General features: G+C 45.3%; 1 protein-coding gene across 2 annotated transcripts; it reads right to left on the reverse strand.

The window, feature by feature from the left end:
• Positions 1-581: 581 nt before the first annotated feature.
• On the reverse strand, positions 582-18,953 carry LOC125768769 (DNA-binding protein D-ETS-4). Of its 2 annotated transcripts, none has more exons than XM_049436853.1 (5): positions 17,728-18,953; positions 7,362-8,151; positions 7,119-7,279; positions 6,134-6,446; positions 582-3,163 (listed from the first exon to the last, which is right to left on the reverse strand). In XM_049436853.1, exons 1-5 carry the CDS (start codon positions 17,761-17,763, stop codon positions 2,757-2,759), a joined length of 1,707 nt encoding a protein of 568 aa, XP_049292810.1. In that variant the 5' UTR covers positions 17,764-18,953; the 3' UTR covers positions 582-2,756. The 2 variants fall into 2 exon arrangements, with proteins under 2 accessions (XP_049292810.1, XP_049292811.1); XM_049436854.1 differs by lacking the exon at positions 17,728-18,953 and adding an exon at positions 8,280-10,674.
• Positions 18,954-19,098: the final 145 nt, after the last annotated feature.

A 19,098-nucleotide genomic window follows, 5' to 3' on the forward strand; every position in this document is an offset into this window, starting at 1 on the left:
GAAAAAAACCGAGAATTTAAATGATTTTAAAAGTGCTGACCGGGGGTGGGGAGTCATTTTTGGAGGCCCCTACTGTACTCGGGGCCCCTACAACTCCGCAAACGATGATGGCCGGGGGGGGGGGGGGGGGGGGGGGGGTGCTCAGTGACCGTTAGCCAAAACACACTCGCAAACCTGTGCATATGGTTTTGAAAGAAGAACAACCCATTCATAGCGCTGGGGCCTCGGCTGTGCATATGATTCCTTGGAAATCGTTCATTCTGGGTTTAAAGGGGCCCCTGGCAGGTCCACAAATTCACAACCTCGTCACCGCCGTTTATCCATATGATTCTTTGAAAAACGTTCGTTCATAGTTTTAAAGGGGCCTCTGGTGTTCGAGTTCGATAAGTAGTAGATGACCGGGGGGGGGAGTGCTTCTGCTCCGGTTCCGTTATGTATGAAATGTTCTGTTGTCTTTCGGGGCCCCTCCAAACGACGGGGCCCTAGGCGACCGCCTACTCCGCCCACCGTTAGATCCGCTACTGAACTGATCCTGAAGATGTCGATGCAAGGATCCGTTTCGAGAATAATAAAAACATTGCTTGTTTTTGTTTAGTTCTAGTTTATTGTACAAATAAATTCACATTACATATTACAGTGTTTCTACCGCAAAACAACATTCTGACCAAAAGTTACAGTGTAAGATCTGACGTGTGTATTAAGTGGCATCTAACATTGTGGTATTAGCATTGGAAACGTAATCTAACGGCGAAGTTTACTAATCTAATCGATCGATCGAATATATAAAATATTGTGATTATACATTACGAGTGTTTTTTTGTATGTGTTTGTTATTACATCAAGAAAAGGCACTTAAATCACATGTAGTTATTTGTAGATTTTCATTGCTGTTTGCAAAACTTAGCGCCTACCGTATTATGCCCCACGTTGGAGCTACCCAAACACCCGGTGGAAGAAATATGTGAAACAAAACAAAGGCTTAATGTAGTACTATTTAAGGTTAAAGTTTTCATCGTTATACTAACGGGGAAAGGTCTCCTTTCTAACTTGAAGACAATTCTTAAATGTGTTTAAAAACGCTTTTAACTTCATACTCATTACCCCAATTAAGTGAAGATTCAACGTTTCTAGATGAAGCGCTTGCCGTGGTCCTTTACCATTCCTGATGATCTCTGATAACCGTTGAAAAGTCTACGATGAGAAAGTGAGCTCTATGTTTCTCATCGACGACTGTTGATTCGGTTGCGTCACCTGACTGATAACTGTATGGCTTCCTTTTCTCTTAACTTTCTAACAACGAAATTTCGGGAGCAGGTGTATCCCGGTTTCTGGTTCGCTTTATTTTTTTTGCACCTATCATTATTTCAAATATTGCAACGATAGCCTAATTTTGTCGCCTGATAACGACATTGAGGTTCGTGAGGTGAACCGATTTATTTTCTTTAATGTCTAAATGCCTTACGCCATGCTTGTGTAGAGCTATGGTGGAAAGCTTCCGTTTCGAAAAGTGAGATGTAAAGTAAAGCATAGGATAGAACACACGAAGCTAAGTGATTGGACAGAAGACAGAATAGAGAAGAGCTCTTACTAACTATGCGCAAGGCAAACCTCACTCAAAACGCCGGAAGGCGTTTGTTGGTGTGAGAGAGTGTTATAGATCTTACTCTATTGCTTAAACCTACCGTACGGGTTCTGCTATACCTAGTTAACGATCGTGAATGCTACCTAAACATGTAATGTTCATAGAACTTACAGTAAAAATATATCATAGATATATGGGACCGAAATTACCGATTCTGCCATTGCGGCCAGGCGCCCGTAATACCCGGTGCGCCCGGAAACCAGCACGCAGCAGAACGGTAAGCAATACGTTAAAAAGTAAACGATTAGGTGGACACGCGAATCGTGTACCATTGTACTGTATGTCCACAGTGCAGACGAACGAAGCCGGTATACATTCCAGCTTATAGTCACTTGTCTGACTGGCGGACACCGACAAGGACACGGTGAATGGATGTCCGCTAGCTGTCAACCGCTGCTGGTTCCTCTTCATCAATCGAATCGAACGGATGCCAATGTGAAGAAGAAGAAGAAGAGCAGAGAAGCGTGTTGTTGCTGGTGATGTTTTACGAGAGTTTTCAAACCGATTATTGATTGATGATCTTCGACGAAGCAACAATCCCTAATGGCAGAAGCTTGTGGAGATGAGCATCACCGGTGACATCTCCTGTGGCCATTCTCAGCTGACCCAGATGGACGGTAAGTAATCACATCATTTTAAAAGAATATTATCCTAAAGCTCATGTCTTCCGTGTAGTGCGTGTCATCCGTGGTAATCCGTTTGGGTTAATACTACCCAAAACGAGTATACCGGTGTAGATCAACACACGCACACGTACAGCGGAACGATCATGCCCGTGTGATAATACAAAAGAGTGATTACAATTGGAGGCTGGTGCACATCATTGCGAAAGGTTTGTGCCATTCTAACCTAACTTATCAGACGGTAGACAAATAGGTAGACAAATGGAGTTGGCAAACGGATTGCCAAGCAATGATGGTTGTGCTTTTGGACACTTGACGATTGGTAAAAGTGCACTTAATGTCTAGTTTTGTTTAAGCGCTAGGCGCTTTCTAGAGCAATAAATTAAAAGTCATAAATAATATTCTAACGGCTAACTGGGTAAGGAGTGCGGGGAATGTAAGGGGAGTATAAGGAAGCTTAAAATTCTATCTCAACTGTGTCAATCCTTGCTTTACAATGCATATGGACTGCAGAACTGATAGACGAGCCGCTGCGAACGTTCGGTTTTCTGCATGATACCCTTCTTGTAGTATTGTCGTATTGACCGCGACAGCTTGTCGTAGTTCATCGCGGGTCGGTTCTTGCGACGACCCCATAATCGAGCGACGCGCACCGAATCCTCGATCTTAAACACACCCTTAGATCGATCGATCCAGCGGATTGCGTTCTGGTGCTGTTCCGGACAGGCCAACAGTTCCTTCAGAAACTGCCACAGATGGATGTGGGACCCTCCGTGGCGTGCTTTCGGTGTTGGACCGGTTCCGGTTTGCCCAGCGCTGGTAGCGGTAGTTGTGGACGCACCACCTCCAGCTGATGATGAGCTCCCGGGGCTTTCCAGGGGCATATCTTCGTCGTCATCTGGAAAGAACAAAGGAGAAAGAAGAGAAGATGATTGGGGTGTTTTATAGAGCGATACACAGATGATCGCGATGTCTTCAGATGGTGTATGATTAAGCATTTCGCAAGGATGGGAATTTTCTCATCAACATCATCAAAACCTCGAACTAACAAAAAAAAAAAGATATGCGGCCTTCACCTAAATTGTTTGACGAGGGTCTCTCAAGAAACCTCAACTTACAAAAGAGGTATAAGACAATTATAGCAAAGGATTCTGCGCTATCACGAATTAGTCACATTTCTTGGTATTTACCATTTCTGTATTCTTTTCGGAAAGGTGAATATGTGGAGGAAGAAGTGTAAAGAACCTTGAAATAGTTTTCACTTTAACAGCTCATTTGAAAGCACTTTATTTTAAAGCTTTCTGAAATTGAAAAGCATGGTGATTGAGAAATTGAGACGTCGCTTCGGATGGCATTTGAACAATTAACTCCGTACTATTAGTATTAGTAAGAGGGTATTGAACCGAACTACCAAGGAACTGCTATCTTCATGGACGTGATCAACATTAATCCCAGTAGTTGTACTAACGAATTGGACTTGAAAAAAAAGCACCTAGTAAGCTTGCTTATCGTAAGTGACGTTAAATGTCAAAATGGCTTCAGACACATTCCGGAACGCTTGTGTCACTCGTAGCAGCGAATTAAAACATGCGTGTAGTTAGAAGGGGAAAGTAAGACAAAGAAACGCTCACCACACACACATAATTACCATAATCGTATGCAAAACTGAAAGGAGCTCGAGTTGAAGTGTTCGAGTTTGGTACGAGAAAACAGAAATAAATAAACGACAAACAAATAAGACAGCTTAAGATCGTACCATTTACAGCGATCTTGGCTGCACTGTTTCATTGTGTGATTAAAAATAAAATAACAAGTAGCAAATAAAATGTAAGACTAAAAACAAAATCGATACCTCCATCATCTTGTCTTATCCAGTCGGCTAATAAACGGTCGCCATTGAGATAATCACTATAAGCTTTCCCCTCGGGCAAGATACACACCGCAAAGTGGATGTTTGGAGGATGGAAGATAGAGGAAAAGATCAGAGGGTGTGAAAGAAATGAACCATGGGGCCGGTTTGGCAACGCAAGCGATATGCGCCCGTCATCGAAAAGGCAGAGAAAGCAAACGTACTACGGGGGTGCAGACGTTGTAAGGGTTCCAGGGATGGTGGGATTGTTCCTTGGAGAAGAAGGCAGGATCGCACCTTCTCTTCTCTTTTCATTCCCCCCCCTTTTGTGATCTTTCTCTTCTGCTTTTGCTGTGTCCGTCGTATCTTTCAATCAAGCGATAAAGGTAAAACCTCAAGGACGTTCGTGTTCAGGTTATGCATGGAACAAACGCTGTCCCATGGTGGAAGTTATGTTTCTGGGTGATCATGGGTGATCGCACACCTTTCGAGAAGTGAAAGATCACACCAAGGAAACCCTGTAATGCAATGCGCAAGTTCAGAAGGCGACCAGAGTAACTACCTCAGAGTAGAGACATATGATGATGGAGTCATTTTCTCTCCCCCATCATGAACTACACACACATACACACACACACCATCACTTTGCAGGGAGTTGTTCCAGCACTTTCTTCAGTGGCGTTTTGCTCGTCACACTGCGTAAAATTAGTGTGACGGTGAATTTTTGCGGTTACACTTCCATTTGCGTTGTTGGTTTTATGGCGTGCACAAACAAAAAAACTAAAAACGAAACAAAAGATCACACCATCAACATTCGCGTGCTAGCTGGTTGATTTCATGCGACTCTCGACCATGGCCGTCCGTATCGGAATAACAAACTTCCCAAAATGGGTGGCTGCTTTGGTGCGCGAGAAATCGACAAAATCAGACACCAATCAGCAAAAATTAAAGAGTTACGTGGAGAATATACAACAAAGCGAAAGAGATGTGTGTTGCGTGTTTTGGGGATGCGAATGCGTTGTTGTTGCCTTCCTATCGAGGCTTCCAAAGCTGTTACGATCGAGCGGAGTTCGTTTTTGCACACACAGCCAAACAGCGCCGGACAGACGGGACGGGAGAAAATATTTGTTTATCATTTACTTCAGGGTAAAAGTATGTTTCTCCAAAGACTGTTAAAGTATTGCGTTGTCATTAAACCGCAAGTTAACTAAAGGGTATGACATCTCGAAATTATTCTCCAATATAACTCGAATGCCAAAATATTCACCCCAGAAACGGGTTTTTATCGTTCGTGTATTGTAACTACATTTATTGGGGTGTTTTTCTTTTCCGTTTTTTTTGCCCCACCAAAAACCTGTTCACTGTTTGTTGTGAGCAGGGTAATCTGTACGCATTGGAAACCATATTCCCGAAGGCATAAGAAACATACAGAAGAAAACTATCGAACAAAATCACGCATTTAAAATGCTCCAGACATGGGCAACAAAACGGCAAGACCTTTTGCTTGTTTTTGTTGCTGATCGTTATTCCGAAGGTCGTTCCAAGGCGAAATGGACGTCCATGTGTTTGTATCGTGTTTCAATACCTGGGCCTTCTACTGCCTGGAGGTGAGGGGAGACTAGCGAAAGGGTTCGTGCGAAGGGAGTTGTGTACCCAACGCTACATAAAATCAATTTCACCAGAGAAAGTCCACGCGACGATCGAGAGCGATCGAGAAGTGGCAAGATGGCGGGTGAGCAAAGCGGTGAAGCGACCGTCTAGTAGACGACGCATGTATGGCAATCGGAGATATGTTTGTTTTGTGGTTTTTCGTATGCTTTTTTGTGAAAAGTTTTTTTTTTGCTGATGTTTGCTGGTAATTGGTTTGGACAAACTGAGTTTTGAAAGTTTAGTAACTTCATCTTGTCTACTACTTAGAGCAACTAGTTAAAGTAACTTGTACTTCTAATATTGATAACACCAAGATGATAGTGATATTGAAGGATTTAAGAGTTAAAGTTAAAATCAACAAGAACTTACCATCGCTGATGTCTCCGTTCATGGAGTCACTGTCGAAGTTCTCCACCATTGAAGGGCTTGAGCTTGGACCGGTAGTAACGTTACTGATGCTGCTTCCAACACTGTTGGGCACTATCAATCCTCCATGGATACTATCTTGTGACAATCCTCCTCCAAAGCTGCTATTATTCCCACTGGTACAGCCCATCGAAGAGATGACACCACCGCTGGTAAGACTTTCGGTGACCATACTGTCAATGGTTGCATTATCGCCCACCATCAACCGGTGAATTTGTTTCCACAGTTCCAGATAGCCATGTAGCTTATCACCACCCTAGTAAGGAAAAGATACGGAAAATAGATATTTTAATTGGCCAAGTAAGAATAATTCTAATCATTGTACAACGAATAGGTCGCTCAACGGTTCTCTAAAGTTTCAAACGGTATCATTTGAATGGAATGTTGCAGCAACTAAACATGCGCGTCTCTCTGTACACGAAGCGGTGTGCTAGAGCGAAGAAAGACTGGTTTTTGCTGTGCTCAGAGGCAGGACCGGTGGTGATTGCGGTGTAGAAGGTGTTACGACTTCGAGACAACACCGCTTCGAAGCGTTACAAATACATAAAATCGCGGTGAAAGTGAAAAGCCGCCCGGCGTAGCGAATGCACAGGCGTTAAAATGGCAACGGTGCGGTGGTTACTGTGTCTGACCCTAGTTCAGGGAACAAGTTTCGATGGGAGGATGGATGAGCGCGTAAAGGAGGCGAAATCCGTCCAACAAAAACAAAAAGAGAAAAAAACAAACACCACGCAACGTATAGGCGATTTTTGGGCGTTCGGAACACACTGTATAGTTCTCCAGATGGACGCATCGTTGTGTGCGTTCGGCCTTCTCGCGATCGCAATCCACGACCGTTTGAGGCTGACGTCATCGACGAAGTGATCGGTTCGGTAACCGGGTGGTGGATCACCACACCATTTTGTGGTGATGTTTTGTTTCCGCTTACCTGTGGTATACGGCGCACAAACTCTTCCAGCGGAAGTGCTGCAAGTTGGGCTCCATTCTCTGGGAATAAGGCAGCCAGGTTGTCCAGCCGGGGTAGGAAATATTTGCCCATCGCCAGCTCCAACCATTGGTGAACCTTTGCCGTTGTCCATTGCTTGGGATCTGATGGAAGGAAAAACCGAAAGCATTTAGAGCGAATAGTTCTGGGTTTGCTACGAGGTTGAGTTATGGTAGGATCACTTACCGGAGGAGATGCCCAGCTCGGTACAGGTCGCCTGTACACCGTTCTTCATCTCCTGCAGCGCGAACTCAAACACCGGCCCGATATCGGCATGGGTCGTCAGCCCTCCGATCAGCGAATCCAGCTCTAAAGGTTTCAGGTTATGACGCCGCTGGAAGCTGGTATCCTGCAGATGTTCCCGCAGTATCTGGAAACCACCGTGCGGTTTAGTCGGCTGTGACTGCTCAAGCTGCCCGTAGTTCTGCTCCACCTTCACGAAGGCCGGTGACGGTGTCTGTGACTGATGGTAGGGCGATGAGTCACCGAGCAGCGACTCCAGATCGATGCTAGTTTCCGCACCGGAGTCGTACTCCGTTTTGATGGGCTGGTCTAGCAAACCGATACCGTTGTATGGTGACAGATTGCTACGACTGCTGAGTGGTTGCTGGTGTGGATGATCCAGCAAACCGTAGGACGAGGCGGTCGATTCCGGTGATGCCGGGTTGCTGCTGATGATGCTACCGCAGCTGCTGTAACCGCTGCTGCTCCAACTGTCCGACCAGGCCGCCGACGTGTGCTCCTGTTTCATCTGCTGCATCGGCCCGCCACCAGTCGGCACGTCGTGGAAGATCGTGGCCGGGATGTACTCCGGGCTTTGAGCTGGTCCGCCGAAACCGTTCTGCTGCTGTTGCTGCTGCGACTGAGGACTCAGTGGGACCTCACCGTCGTTCGGTAGCACCGACAGATCAAACAGTTCCGCGTACGATGCGTACACGTCTGAAGTATAGTTACCGGCCGGTACGGTTTGGGGCGTCTGTGTTCAAGGAAACGAAACAAAAAGTAAAACATTGCCTATTAGCAGGAGTTTCATGAGGAAGACACAGTGGAAAAAAGAGAATATCCCAAAAACAAGCTTGATGATCACGCGCCGATGACACTCACTAGAAACTAGATCACAGCCGATCTGCACGCGCCCCGGGAAGCGTGTATCGCGTCTTCCGAAACATATCACAGACTGACACATGCTGCTAGACCTAGAACAAGGTGTAGCAACGTGCCGGTGGCAATTCTAGATCCTATAGCCATCCCCGCCATACACCAACACCAACAACTACAACGCAAGCGGAGTTTCGCGAATTCCATACTCGCCCTCCTCTGCCTTCTCCACCACAGTTCGGAACTATGATTCCCCGATCGAACTCTATACAGTCAGCATCGTTGACGTCGCTGGGAACGTCAGCAACAGTAATAGTGAGCGAAAAAAAGCTTCTAACGCTAGCCAATAAAATCTACGAGAGTACTAAAGGCAGGCATAACATTCTACTACGCCATCGTTTCGCGTAATGCCATTTCCTGCTCTGTTCTCTGTCACGTTTTTTTTTTATTTCTTTCTCACCCACTCCGCTCACATCAAAGTTCTGAATGGTGCGTCTTGTTCTCATGCACTACTGCTGCTGCTGCTGATCGAACAGCCACAACCGGTCCAGCGCGTCTCACTGCTTCTCCAACAAACACAGGGCTTTCGGTGGTAGGTTTTGCAAACAAATGTCGTTTACTGCAATGAACGCGCTTTAGAGCTTTCGGCGCTCGTGTGTGTGTGTTGCCGGTTATCCGTGCGCTAGTGTCGTTTATGTCTAGCGTCCGTATGGTCTGCGTCATCTCAAACTAGCAAAGCTAGAACAGAGTTGCCCCTAACATTATGAGCTACACGATTCATTAGTATTCGCAAACTGGCATCACCACACGTTAACTCGGGGAAGGCTACCAGTGTTCAAGGTCTACACGCTTCACTGGAGACTGGCACACCGAATAAAGTTCGTGAAGATGGCTTCCGAAAACAACGCTTCTAGTTCCACTGCTAGTCCCCACCTGCTTTAGTATCTCGCTCAATAGCTGTTCAGCTACGCGTGCCAGCTGCTCCATCATCGCGATAGTTTCTCGCTTCGCTCCGTGGCAAGATCGTTCCGGCATAGTACTGCACGCTTCGACGTATCACCGTGAACAACTGAAGTGTATTTAGCTTCTACCGACGGGAGTGGTAGCGTCTTTTATACCACTGACTGATGTCACTAATCAAAACATCTCATCAACCCTATCGGCCACATGTATCCGTTATCGGACCGGCATTCTCGGTTCTCCTCGGTACCAAAATGCGCTGATCGCTATCGAGGTTCGTTCGAGGGATCTATTAAATAAATGACCAATTGTAAAATGACATCCAAAAACACATGTGTGTTGGGTGGCTGATAAGACCGGTGCCATTCCTGGAACAACCTACTTTGTTGCACTGTGTCCAGACGGCCATATTATTTAACAGCCACAGCTTAGATCGTTTCCGAATTTGTGGCACACGATTGGTCTGTTTGAAATATGTACGGGTTGACCAATCGGAAAACTAGACACAAATGGGGCGGTCTAGTACACCTTAAAAACGATGGAGTCCGTAGCGATAGAACGAGGACCCTGAGGCTAGCCAATCAACTGCAAAAAGGTCGATCGTGTGTACCGTGCAAACTTGTTTCCCCTTTACTGGCAAGCTCCGACCAGCGTGGTAACGTAATGATCTAAATTTAGCTCCAACTGTACGACTCGTACGTCAAATAAGCGCACAATCATCATCATCAACGGCTGTCAGAGTTCTACCTGTGGGCCAGGTGCGTACTACTACTGATCATGTAGTAATGATCGATACTCTAGCTCAAGGGTTGTTTGAATGAAAATTAGCGAAAAATGTAAAGCGATCACGTCATATTTCTGTGTGGCATTTTTCGCCCAACATCGATCGCTGGTCGACTCCCTGCGCCAGCTTGACGTCAGTGTTGAATTTCATTGATCGGTAGTGACGAGCTTGGAAAAATACTGAGCGAATTATGCACATCTCCGATAGCACACGGTGGATGCTGCTAGATCATACCGTGTCGATTACAGGGAAATCGTTTATAAAGTAAACCCCTGTCCGCTTGGGGTTGGAGTTTGTGTTTGATGAGATTTGGCAAAGTGGTGAAGCATTGTGTGATGCAGTTCGGTGGGAAAATAGTAAGCGCTAGAATGACGTTTTCCGAGTGGATTCTATTATCGTTGATTCGAGGAAACTGACCATGTTCTCAGACCGTTTTGGGTGTGTGTTAATTTGGTACAATTTCTAGTGAAGTCATGCGTCGATGCATGCATGCATGTTAGCATGCGAGATGATGTTCGAATGGATCATTTGCTATTGTGGAGCCAAACGCGTATTGACAGAGTGAAAATGTATGCATTGCAAATTTTGCTCCATCTACTGCCAACGGTCCCCTGCCACGGCAAACACGATCATTGCACGTAGCGTGTATGCGATTGTTCTATGCTGGCACACCTTAAAGTTGGCCGATTGTTTATGCAAGTAACAACGACGAGCGTGACATGCACCACCATTACCAGCTTGGTGGCCCGAGGTTTTGCGGGGTACACCGTATGCGACACCATAAATATTTATGTCAGCAACAGCGCGTCAGACACACGCGGTTGGTATAGCGCGAAGTGGACGCCGATTTCGCCCAATGGCTTCAGGTGCATTTCAGCACAACCCTGTTTGCATTCGTATCGGCACAAGAGTAGAAAACAAATTTACCACCGTTTGTTTCCATTCTTCTGCCGGCAATTTAACAGACTAGCGCTGTTTTGCGAGAAGCGGCCAACTTTCTGTCCCATCCTGCGGGACGCATACAGAAATCTAATGAAGCTACATCTTCAATCAACCGTTTTGCACACTTTCGACAACGCGCACCGCAATCGGTTTCGGTTGTTCCAGTATGGGCGCGTCTGGTAGTACCGGATTGCACGAGCTTCCTTTCTAATTAAAGACAAACTCGACACACCAGAATGATGCTGTTCCGATACCGATACGAGCAAAAGCACGTAGCGAAGAAAGTGTCCCAGGAGCGCGAGATGCGCTAGAATCGATCCAGTAGAATGTAGGCAACCCTGCCAGGTTATCGATATGGCCGGGACTGGTTCTGGTCATCCACTTCCCAAGGTCTTCTTTTGCCCCGTTTTGGTGATCGAGATCCCGTGCGGTACAAAACTTTCCCTGCTGCATGCCCAATGCACTGGAACCGATCTGGAGCAATTAAATTAAAGCCAAGTCCCCGTTTCCCTTTTGCGATTGTTGGGTAGGCCGGTTTTTGGTGCGAACATAGCATCTCCGACACTGCGGAAGTAACTCTCGGCTTCTATCGATCCATGTTTGGGAGGCTGATGATGAATGGGTCCCTGGGACATGAATGGGCGAAATGGATGGGACACCTGCTGGTGCGTTATGGTCACTGTTGTCGACTGATTAGGTTGGTGGGTCTCGTTTACAGCCTACTTATTGCCAGACTTGCAGGCTGTATGTTTTCCCTGAGGAGATTAAAAATAAAAGTGTACCAAATTGAACTATATTGCTGTTGAACAGCAATAATGGTTCGTAGTGTTCATAATTAATAGCATTGGTAATACTTTAATTTAAATTGCTGATCTTAAGTGTCATTGTATTTGCGAAAGCCATTAATACTTGGGAGATCTGTTAAAAGATCTTAGAGGTTATTGGAGGACATCCGCTAGAATTCTTATGTCATATCAAAATCAATCCCAACTGTTGAAGATCGAGCAACTCGAGTAAACCGTTTCACTTTTCGCTTCACTTAACATTTGTTTATTTACGTTCTGAAAGTCATGATATTTGTTTTGAACCCCGAAATGCCACTTCATCCATAGAACTTTTTTTTTTACAAAAATACATATTATGGCAGCAGCTGAAGTGGAACAAAAGGTATGTCATTTTGATTAGTCAGCAGCTTATTTTTTTATTGCAAATCAGAATAAATACATTAGCATACGTTTGCATTAACCATGATGAGGTTGTTCAATATACGGATCTAATTGGAACGTTGAGAATGGCAAATCAATCTTACCACAGTCACGCCACAGTTTGGGTACTTCGTCAGAATGCCAACTTCTAGTTGCACTGTTTAATAGTGATATTTAAAATTCGAACAATTAACTTTAAAAAAATCATTTACACAACACCAATTACACAACATCAACTAGAATACGAAATATGGTTTATACAGCATGTAGCATTCCCTTCTACCCTAGGAGATGGTTATCAAATTACCTTTGCAAGGGGTCTCAGCTTAAAAGCTTAAAGTTTCCACGTCTTTTTTTTGGTGTATGTGCGGAGCGAAATGGGCAAACCTGAAACTGCCCCATCAAGCGCGTAACCTTTCGAACCATTGGCTGTCCGCACATTAGTATGCAGGAATCTGGTAACATTATGCAAAATTAACTACCGATATCGGGGCGTCAAGCTGGATTTCGTGGACATTCGACACGCAGCAGCAGTAGAAGCAGAAGCAAGAGAGCAAAATAAAAAAAAAACACAATGTTCCATCTCGAATCGGGCAGCCAAAAGTTCGAGAATCGTAATTCGCTTGTTGCCGAAAATGTGCCGTATAAAACTCTGCTCAATGTTTGCGATCGACGACCGGTTCTGACCATCGTTTTGCGAATGTGATCGCGGAAGCAATATTCGTTCCATTTGTTCGCTGCCATTTTGTTTACTGGTTTATGTTTATTTTTTTTCTTGTTGTGTCTCTTTGAATGTGTTGTGTGTGTGTGTGTGTGCTGTGAAGTTCTATTGCAAGCGAAGAAGCCGCTCTAGAACGCCAATACCGGTTTGAGCAGGTTTATATTTCTGGGTTGGTACGATCATGATCGTAGTTTACTGTGAGAGCAATTTGTTGGAAAAGCTCGATTTAACGCCACACGTTAGTTTGCGTCGTAATAGGACACTAACTGAAAAGGGTTGGAATGGGCAACACTTTCGATTTTAGAACAAGTCACGCTTGTTCGATGTAAGCCACGTTGACGTTGACAGAAACGGGACCGTCGGGGTTTTGAAGTTGTCCCGGAGCTAACTACCCGAACCACTTCCTGGATTATTGACGACTGGTTCAGCATCCCGGGCTGCACTCTGGCACGTCTGATCAAACGAACGATCATCGGTGCTTAAAACTGGATTAAGTTGCGTAACTACCTTGCACCGTTCGCGAGGCTTTCGCTTCGGTCGCTTAGCTAGGAACTGCATTTTTGGGTCACCCGCTGTCCGTTTGAGGTTGGCCAGGGGGAAGACGACGACGATCCTACACAACCTGTGCTGCTTCGCGCAGGGAAGTGAAAGTGAAAGGCAACACACCAAACCATTGCTGTGACGTCAAACATTTGAAAGCGCATACGGTAGTGAATCAGTTCGGACACAGCCATATTGCTGGATATTGCACAAGTTGGCTGGCGCATACGTGAGTCAATCGGAGCGTTGACTACGTCAACGAATCTAACCATAGAGCGATTGCTACCGTGGAAGCTCGGTGGCCTCGACGGTAATCGAGTAGATGTTTGAATTCGTAGGAAATACCCAAAACCTACATACCGTGTTGAGCGTTGCAGAATCTTGTGCACACCTCACATTACATAAGGCCACCTGAACCAATGAACTCAACGGAGCGGGTGAAGAGAAGAAGAAACAATCTCTACCCCAAGTTGCTAATTCTCTTTCTTAAGAGGACGGGAAAAACCCTCGCATTCGTAGACCATCCGCAGGGAGAGTCGTCACGAAGTCCGTGTCCAGCGTACCGTGACGATGATGGTGGCGTCTTGCGTCGTGGGTCCGTCGGCGACTTGCTCAATTGAGCGACGCGCAAGTGACGAACTTGTTTTCCGCCGCGAATTGAGCAATCGCGATGCGATATGCTTCACCACATGCCCGTAATGTGGTCGGTTCCGTGTAAATACGATCAAACTTTCGGAGCAAGGATATCCAGGAAACGTGCCGAATGCCATTCCTCCCGTTCTCGGTAGTTGTATGATCGTTTTTTTTTTACAAACTCATAAGCTACCACTTTGTTGTGAAGCAGGTTTTTTCAGGGATTCTGAGCGAGTGAACGGAGATCGAACTAACAGATTGGTATAGTGGGTCTTAAGCCTTATACATAGCAGACACTTTAGTAGTCAGCCGACATGGAATGTTTTTAACAACGCCACTCAAGGCCGCGATGCCGAGAGCGTTAGAAGTTATTGTGCGGACTGTAAACGAATTCCATAACACACCGTCAGGGAACACAAAACTAAAGCACCCTTCCCTACCCTTAGCAGGAAAGAGGTGTGTTGTGAAGCTTACATGCAAACAAAACACCACAGCTGCCGTTCGATGAAATATTAACGTACCCGACCAAATGTATACGTCGCACAAGGCAAGGTGTGCGCCGGCTTATAAACTTTATTGTCCCGATGTTTTACTTATTGAGACGGCCTTAATCCGGATTTATAAAACGATCGTACCGTTTGAAAGTGTCACGACATAAGCGCGAGAGATTGAAAATCAGATCGTTTCCTAGTGCGCCCGTTTTGCTATATTTAGCTTCGCTCATTATTGATTTGCAAAATACGATTTTTATCGCAGATCCAGCAGATTGACGCACGTAAAAGTTGCCTGCTCGATCAGTCAGTTTTGACGTTCTCAGGTTCTGACTTTAAATTAGCCCCCCGCACCGGTTCCTGTGTGTCGCCTGATCGGCGCCCTTCACACTCAAACCCTCTGGTGGATTTCGATTTCTGGCAAGCAAACATTCATTGTTTGATCGACGGTTCTAAAAATAGAACTACCTTTATGCCACTTCGTTTCTTTTGTGATGTTTTTTTTAATACTCTCTCAAGTGGAAATAAATTAAAGGATTAAATGCAAATTAATTCGATCATTAAATCCTTTGATTGGATGCCTTAGCTGTTAGACGTAAAGTTCCCATGGATCGCATGTGGCATACAGTAAAGTGTACAGAACAAAGCCGTTGTCCTGTTTGTATGCGAAACAGCACCGGGGCAATAAATTTGCTTTCCTTTTTTCTAGCTCCACCATTCCCACCCTAATCAGCTAGCGGGTGGAGAGATCAACAGTAAATTCGTTCAATAAACAACGCCAAACGGATAAAAGTGAAAGTTTGTTGTAGTCCGGTGTCTCGCGCCCAGTGTGCGCAAAATAAAAGGTGTCGCAATTTTACGACGACCAGTACTCAAAAGACGTACAACTGTGACGAGAAGTGGCCAACGATCATAAATAAGTCATTACGGACGGAACAATGTATTGAAGGTCGACGGTGTGCGAAACTCGATCGAGTCACGTTAAAAGCTGGCACACACTGGTGTGAAGATCGGGAGTTTCTACGGTTTACCTTCTCGATGGACGGTTGGCTTCGTCCAAGCAAGAGCTAACGTGTTTGGACAGCTTCACACATAGCCACACAAACACACAGCGACAGAAACTTGTGAAACTGTCTGCAGAAAGGGGAGTTCGCTGAGGATGATGTCATCGACGCGACACGCGGCCATGTTGAATTAGGATGGCACGGTAGTGTTGGTGTGCTTGCGCCCAGGTACTATAGATGTTGGACGCTGTAGGTGATCTTACAATTAAACCCCTCGCGATGTTGCCACCCTTATCAACCCTCCCGTTTCGGGTGTTCCAGAAGGAGTGAGGAGGTGTTCTTCCTCCTTTCGAAAACTGTCTCATAACGATCACGATCGTGTACATATGCAAGTGAAATAGACAGTGATGAAGTTATTTTTTTTGCAATGTCACACAACCGCTAATGACTTGGTCAAACTGGTGAAATGGTGTAACATTCCAGCAGGGAAACGAACGAGATCGTGTCCCCATGGTGGATTCCATCGCTAGAAAGCCCACGGTATTTGCCGAGATGGAGCTACCATTCAAGGTGCTTTTTACAATCGTTGGCAGTAAGCGCTGACTAAGCGATCGCAATAGTGTAGCAATCATTTTTTGCATATCACTCATGACTCTCCTTGAACGTGGAATGGGCAGGACATGGTTCCTGTACGGTGTACGGTGGGTGAGTAACTATTGCATTTTGTTTTTTTTCTCTTCCCTCCTCTAATGACGTTCGTACGAAACCGGTCTGCAAACCGTCTCAGTGCCCTTCGGACGTGTGTAGGGCAGGCGGTTGTGTGTGAAATTAATTCCACGATCGGGTGGGATTTTATTTTAGCTTTAAATACAACCAGGTGGGTTAGGTTTTGTTTAATCATCCGCATTTTTTTTACGATTCAAATTGACGCGCGCGATGTGTAATGTGATAAATCATTCTTACCTCTAAACGGTTTGATCAGCTTAAAATGAAAAAAAAATCCGTAAACGTCAACTGTCACTATCGATGGAGAAGCATGGTCTTTTGTAAACTCCACGTCTAAATTGTACGTAGCTTAAACTTTTTACGATAGCGAATAAAAGCATTAGATAGTTTTGTTTATGGATTAAACCATTTAGTAAACGTATAAGACACTCTTTGAGTTAATCAATTTACAATTGTTTCGTTTACAGATGCTACTTAGCACATTTGTACTAAAAAGGATTTTAGAAGAACAATAAAGTAATTAGCACAAATCTTGCCATAATGTACCAGCAAGGGATAAAACCATATTTTGAAGTATTCACAGCAGTGTTCGCGTGTTGTGATAGTTATAAGAAATAATTATGCTAATTGTACTACACATACACACATCTACACACACGCACACACACACATTTAGTAGCAAAAAGTGGGAAGAAAGGCCAGACTGTACTAAATACATTAGCACCATAAGTAAAAAGACCGATCAAATGATCCTGTTTTTGTTGTTGTTGTGCTTCGTGGGGGCATCAGCTAATACTCTTCTCCTTCGAATGTACATTTTTAAGCAAATTGTGTATGTTTGTGTTGTGATTTGCGCTCAGTGTTTTGTAAACAGTCGTCCGGGACTTCAATCATGGAAGTAATGCGCCGCAAACTGTGGGTTTGCGATTCGTTCAGTTCCAGGTCTTCGTTTCATTTTTTTTTGCTATGTGTTTTTGTATTGGTAACCAACGGCAGGGTATAGGATCTTAGGTATTTGTACCGAAATTAACTATTCTTTCTGCTGTGCGCGTGCGCGTTCCGCGCTAAAGTCGTTTCGCGCGGTACGTCAGGAGTATGGAATAAATGCGTTTTAATTGCCTTGACGAGGCATCATGACGAGACGAGGAGGTGTACGGCACGGACTGCTGGAGAATTGGTCTTGCCATTTCAGTTGAACTGTGGAGGCGCGAAAAAAAAAACTTCACCTCAGCCAAGCGAAAACCGCACAAGCGGTTGTGAGCAAAAGTGCGTCATCGGTTTGGCGCGGAGTTGAAGATGAGTGTGAAAATTACATCACCCTCCCGTGTACGATCATTTTCTTTTTCCCAGGTGTAATCGATCGTGCCAAGAGCGTGGCAAACGTTCGTTTGGAAAAAGGCAGCAAGAGAAAGAGTTTTCTTTGCCGCGTTTGTTACTGCTTCGCTTACCTTTTCCTTCGGGTACAGCATCATTTCGTAGGCCATTATTGTTGTTCGGTACAGTTTGGCGATACGCGTATTTGTTTTGTTTACGTTTGTACGATGGTGGTAGTAATTGTGGCACGGAGGTAGGAAGCGGTGGACGAGATTGGGAAGGTACGCTTGTTGATGACCGTATAATGGATGCGTTATCAAATCGCGGGAGTTACTGATAGCACACGCGCAACCAAAGCACTACAAACTTGGCTGTTCACCGTGGGTGGGACGCGGGAATGGAATCGCGAGTGGAGGACGCTGTTATTTCACCTTTCACTTCGATCGCGTATGTGTGAGTTGGATGCTTTTTTTGTTGTTGTTGCTCGTTTGCTTTAATTATCTCCTCACCAAAGAAAATTTTGCGGAGGTGGTGTGATTTGTTTGCTTAATGCACAGCGCAATGCAAATGCTGATTTAATGCAGGTGCAAAGGTATTTTGGATTGTTCTTCGCGTCACTTGTTGCTGTTAGGACTGTATCAAGACAGCAGTCGGCACCACCGTTGTGAGAAGACAAACTGAATCCAGCGAATCTTTTGCACAGTTTGTCCGTTTTTGTCCGGCCCGACTGATAAGACTGATGGTCTGGCCGTGGCGCTATCAGTAAGCAGAGTGGCACACTTCGTCCGTTTGTTCGAGGTTCTTTTACTGTACGCCTTCGGCAAAAACCTCCACACGGTAATGCTCGAAGAACTGGTGGGGTTGTGCCCTGCTTTTTTCTTTTCTTTTTTGCACAACTGCGGTACACAGGCACCCAGCTGATGCTACGCGACTTGTTGATAAACTTCAACCTTCGGTGTTACACTCTGTGACACTTCACTTGATCGTGATTCGTTTGTCCGTCGGTCACCGGTCACCCCTAGGTGGTGGCTTTCCTAGCTGTTCGTTAATGTCCCCGTAATGTAAAGCTGCACTTGACCCTTTCTATCGCTACTGTTCATTGCGTTTTAGGGACGCTTATTTGTGCTCCAACACCGTTGCAACACCGTGTGACGACACACTGTCATTTACACTTTATCACCGCAAAAAAAATTCACTTGAGAACTTGGGTAAGATCGCACCAACCACGTTGACCACACACACTGTGCGAGTAGGGAAAAAGCTGGTCACACACTGTGTTAGCGCATCCAGCATCCAGCACAAGCTCACTTCACTACTGCTTCGTTCGGCTTTTGATTCGTGAATAAGCGAACGGTTTGCGAACGCGTTCGCGCTAAGCCGATCGCACCGCGAACCGACGCAAAAATCCCCGCGCCTTTGGCTTTCACTCTCGCTCTCGCATTCGCTCGCGAAGGGTAAAGAGAAACCCGCAGCAGCAGCAGCATACCAGGTAAGAGAGCGACCAG

Source organism: Anopheles funestus, chromosome 3RL, assembly GCF_943734845.2.
Source record: "Anopheles funestus chromosome 3RL, idAnoFuneDA-416_04, whole genome shotgun sequence".
NCBI lineage: Eukaryota > Metazoa > Arthropoda > Insecta > Diptera > Culicidae > Anopheles > Anopheles funestus.

Excerpts from the sequence above, each read along its gene's own strand:
- LOC125768769 (XM_049436853.1), bottom strand. The coding sequence starts at position 17,763 with ATGGCCTACGAAATGATGCTGTACCCGAAGGAAAAG. Across the intron at positions 8,152-17,727 it reads TGCTGTACCCGAAGGAAAAG|ACGCCCCAAACCGTACCGGC; the intron begins GTAAGCGAAGCA and ends CCTTGAACACAG. Across the intron at positions 3,164-6,133 it reads GAACGGAGACATCAGCGATG|ATGACGACGAAGATATGCCC; the intron begins GTAAGTTCTTGT and ends TGTTCTTTCCAG.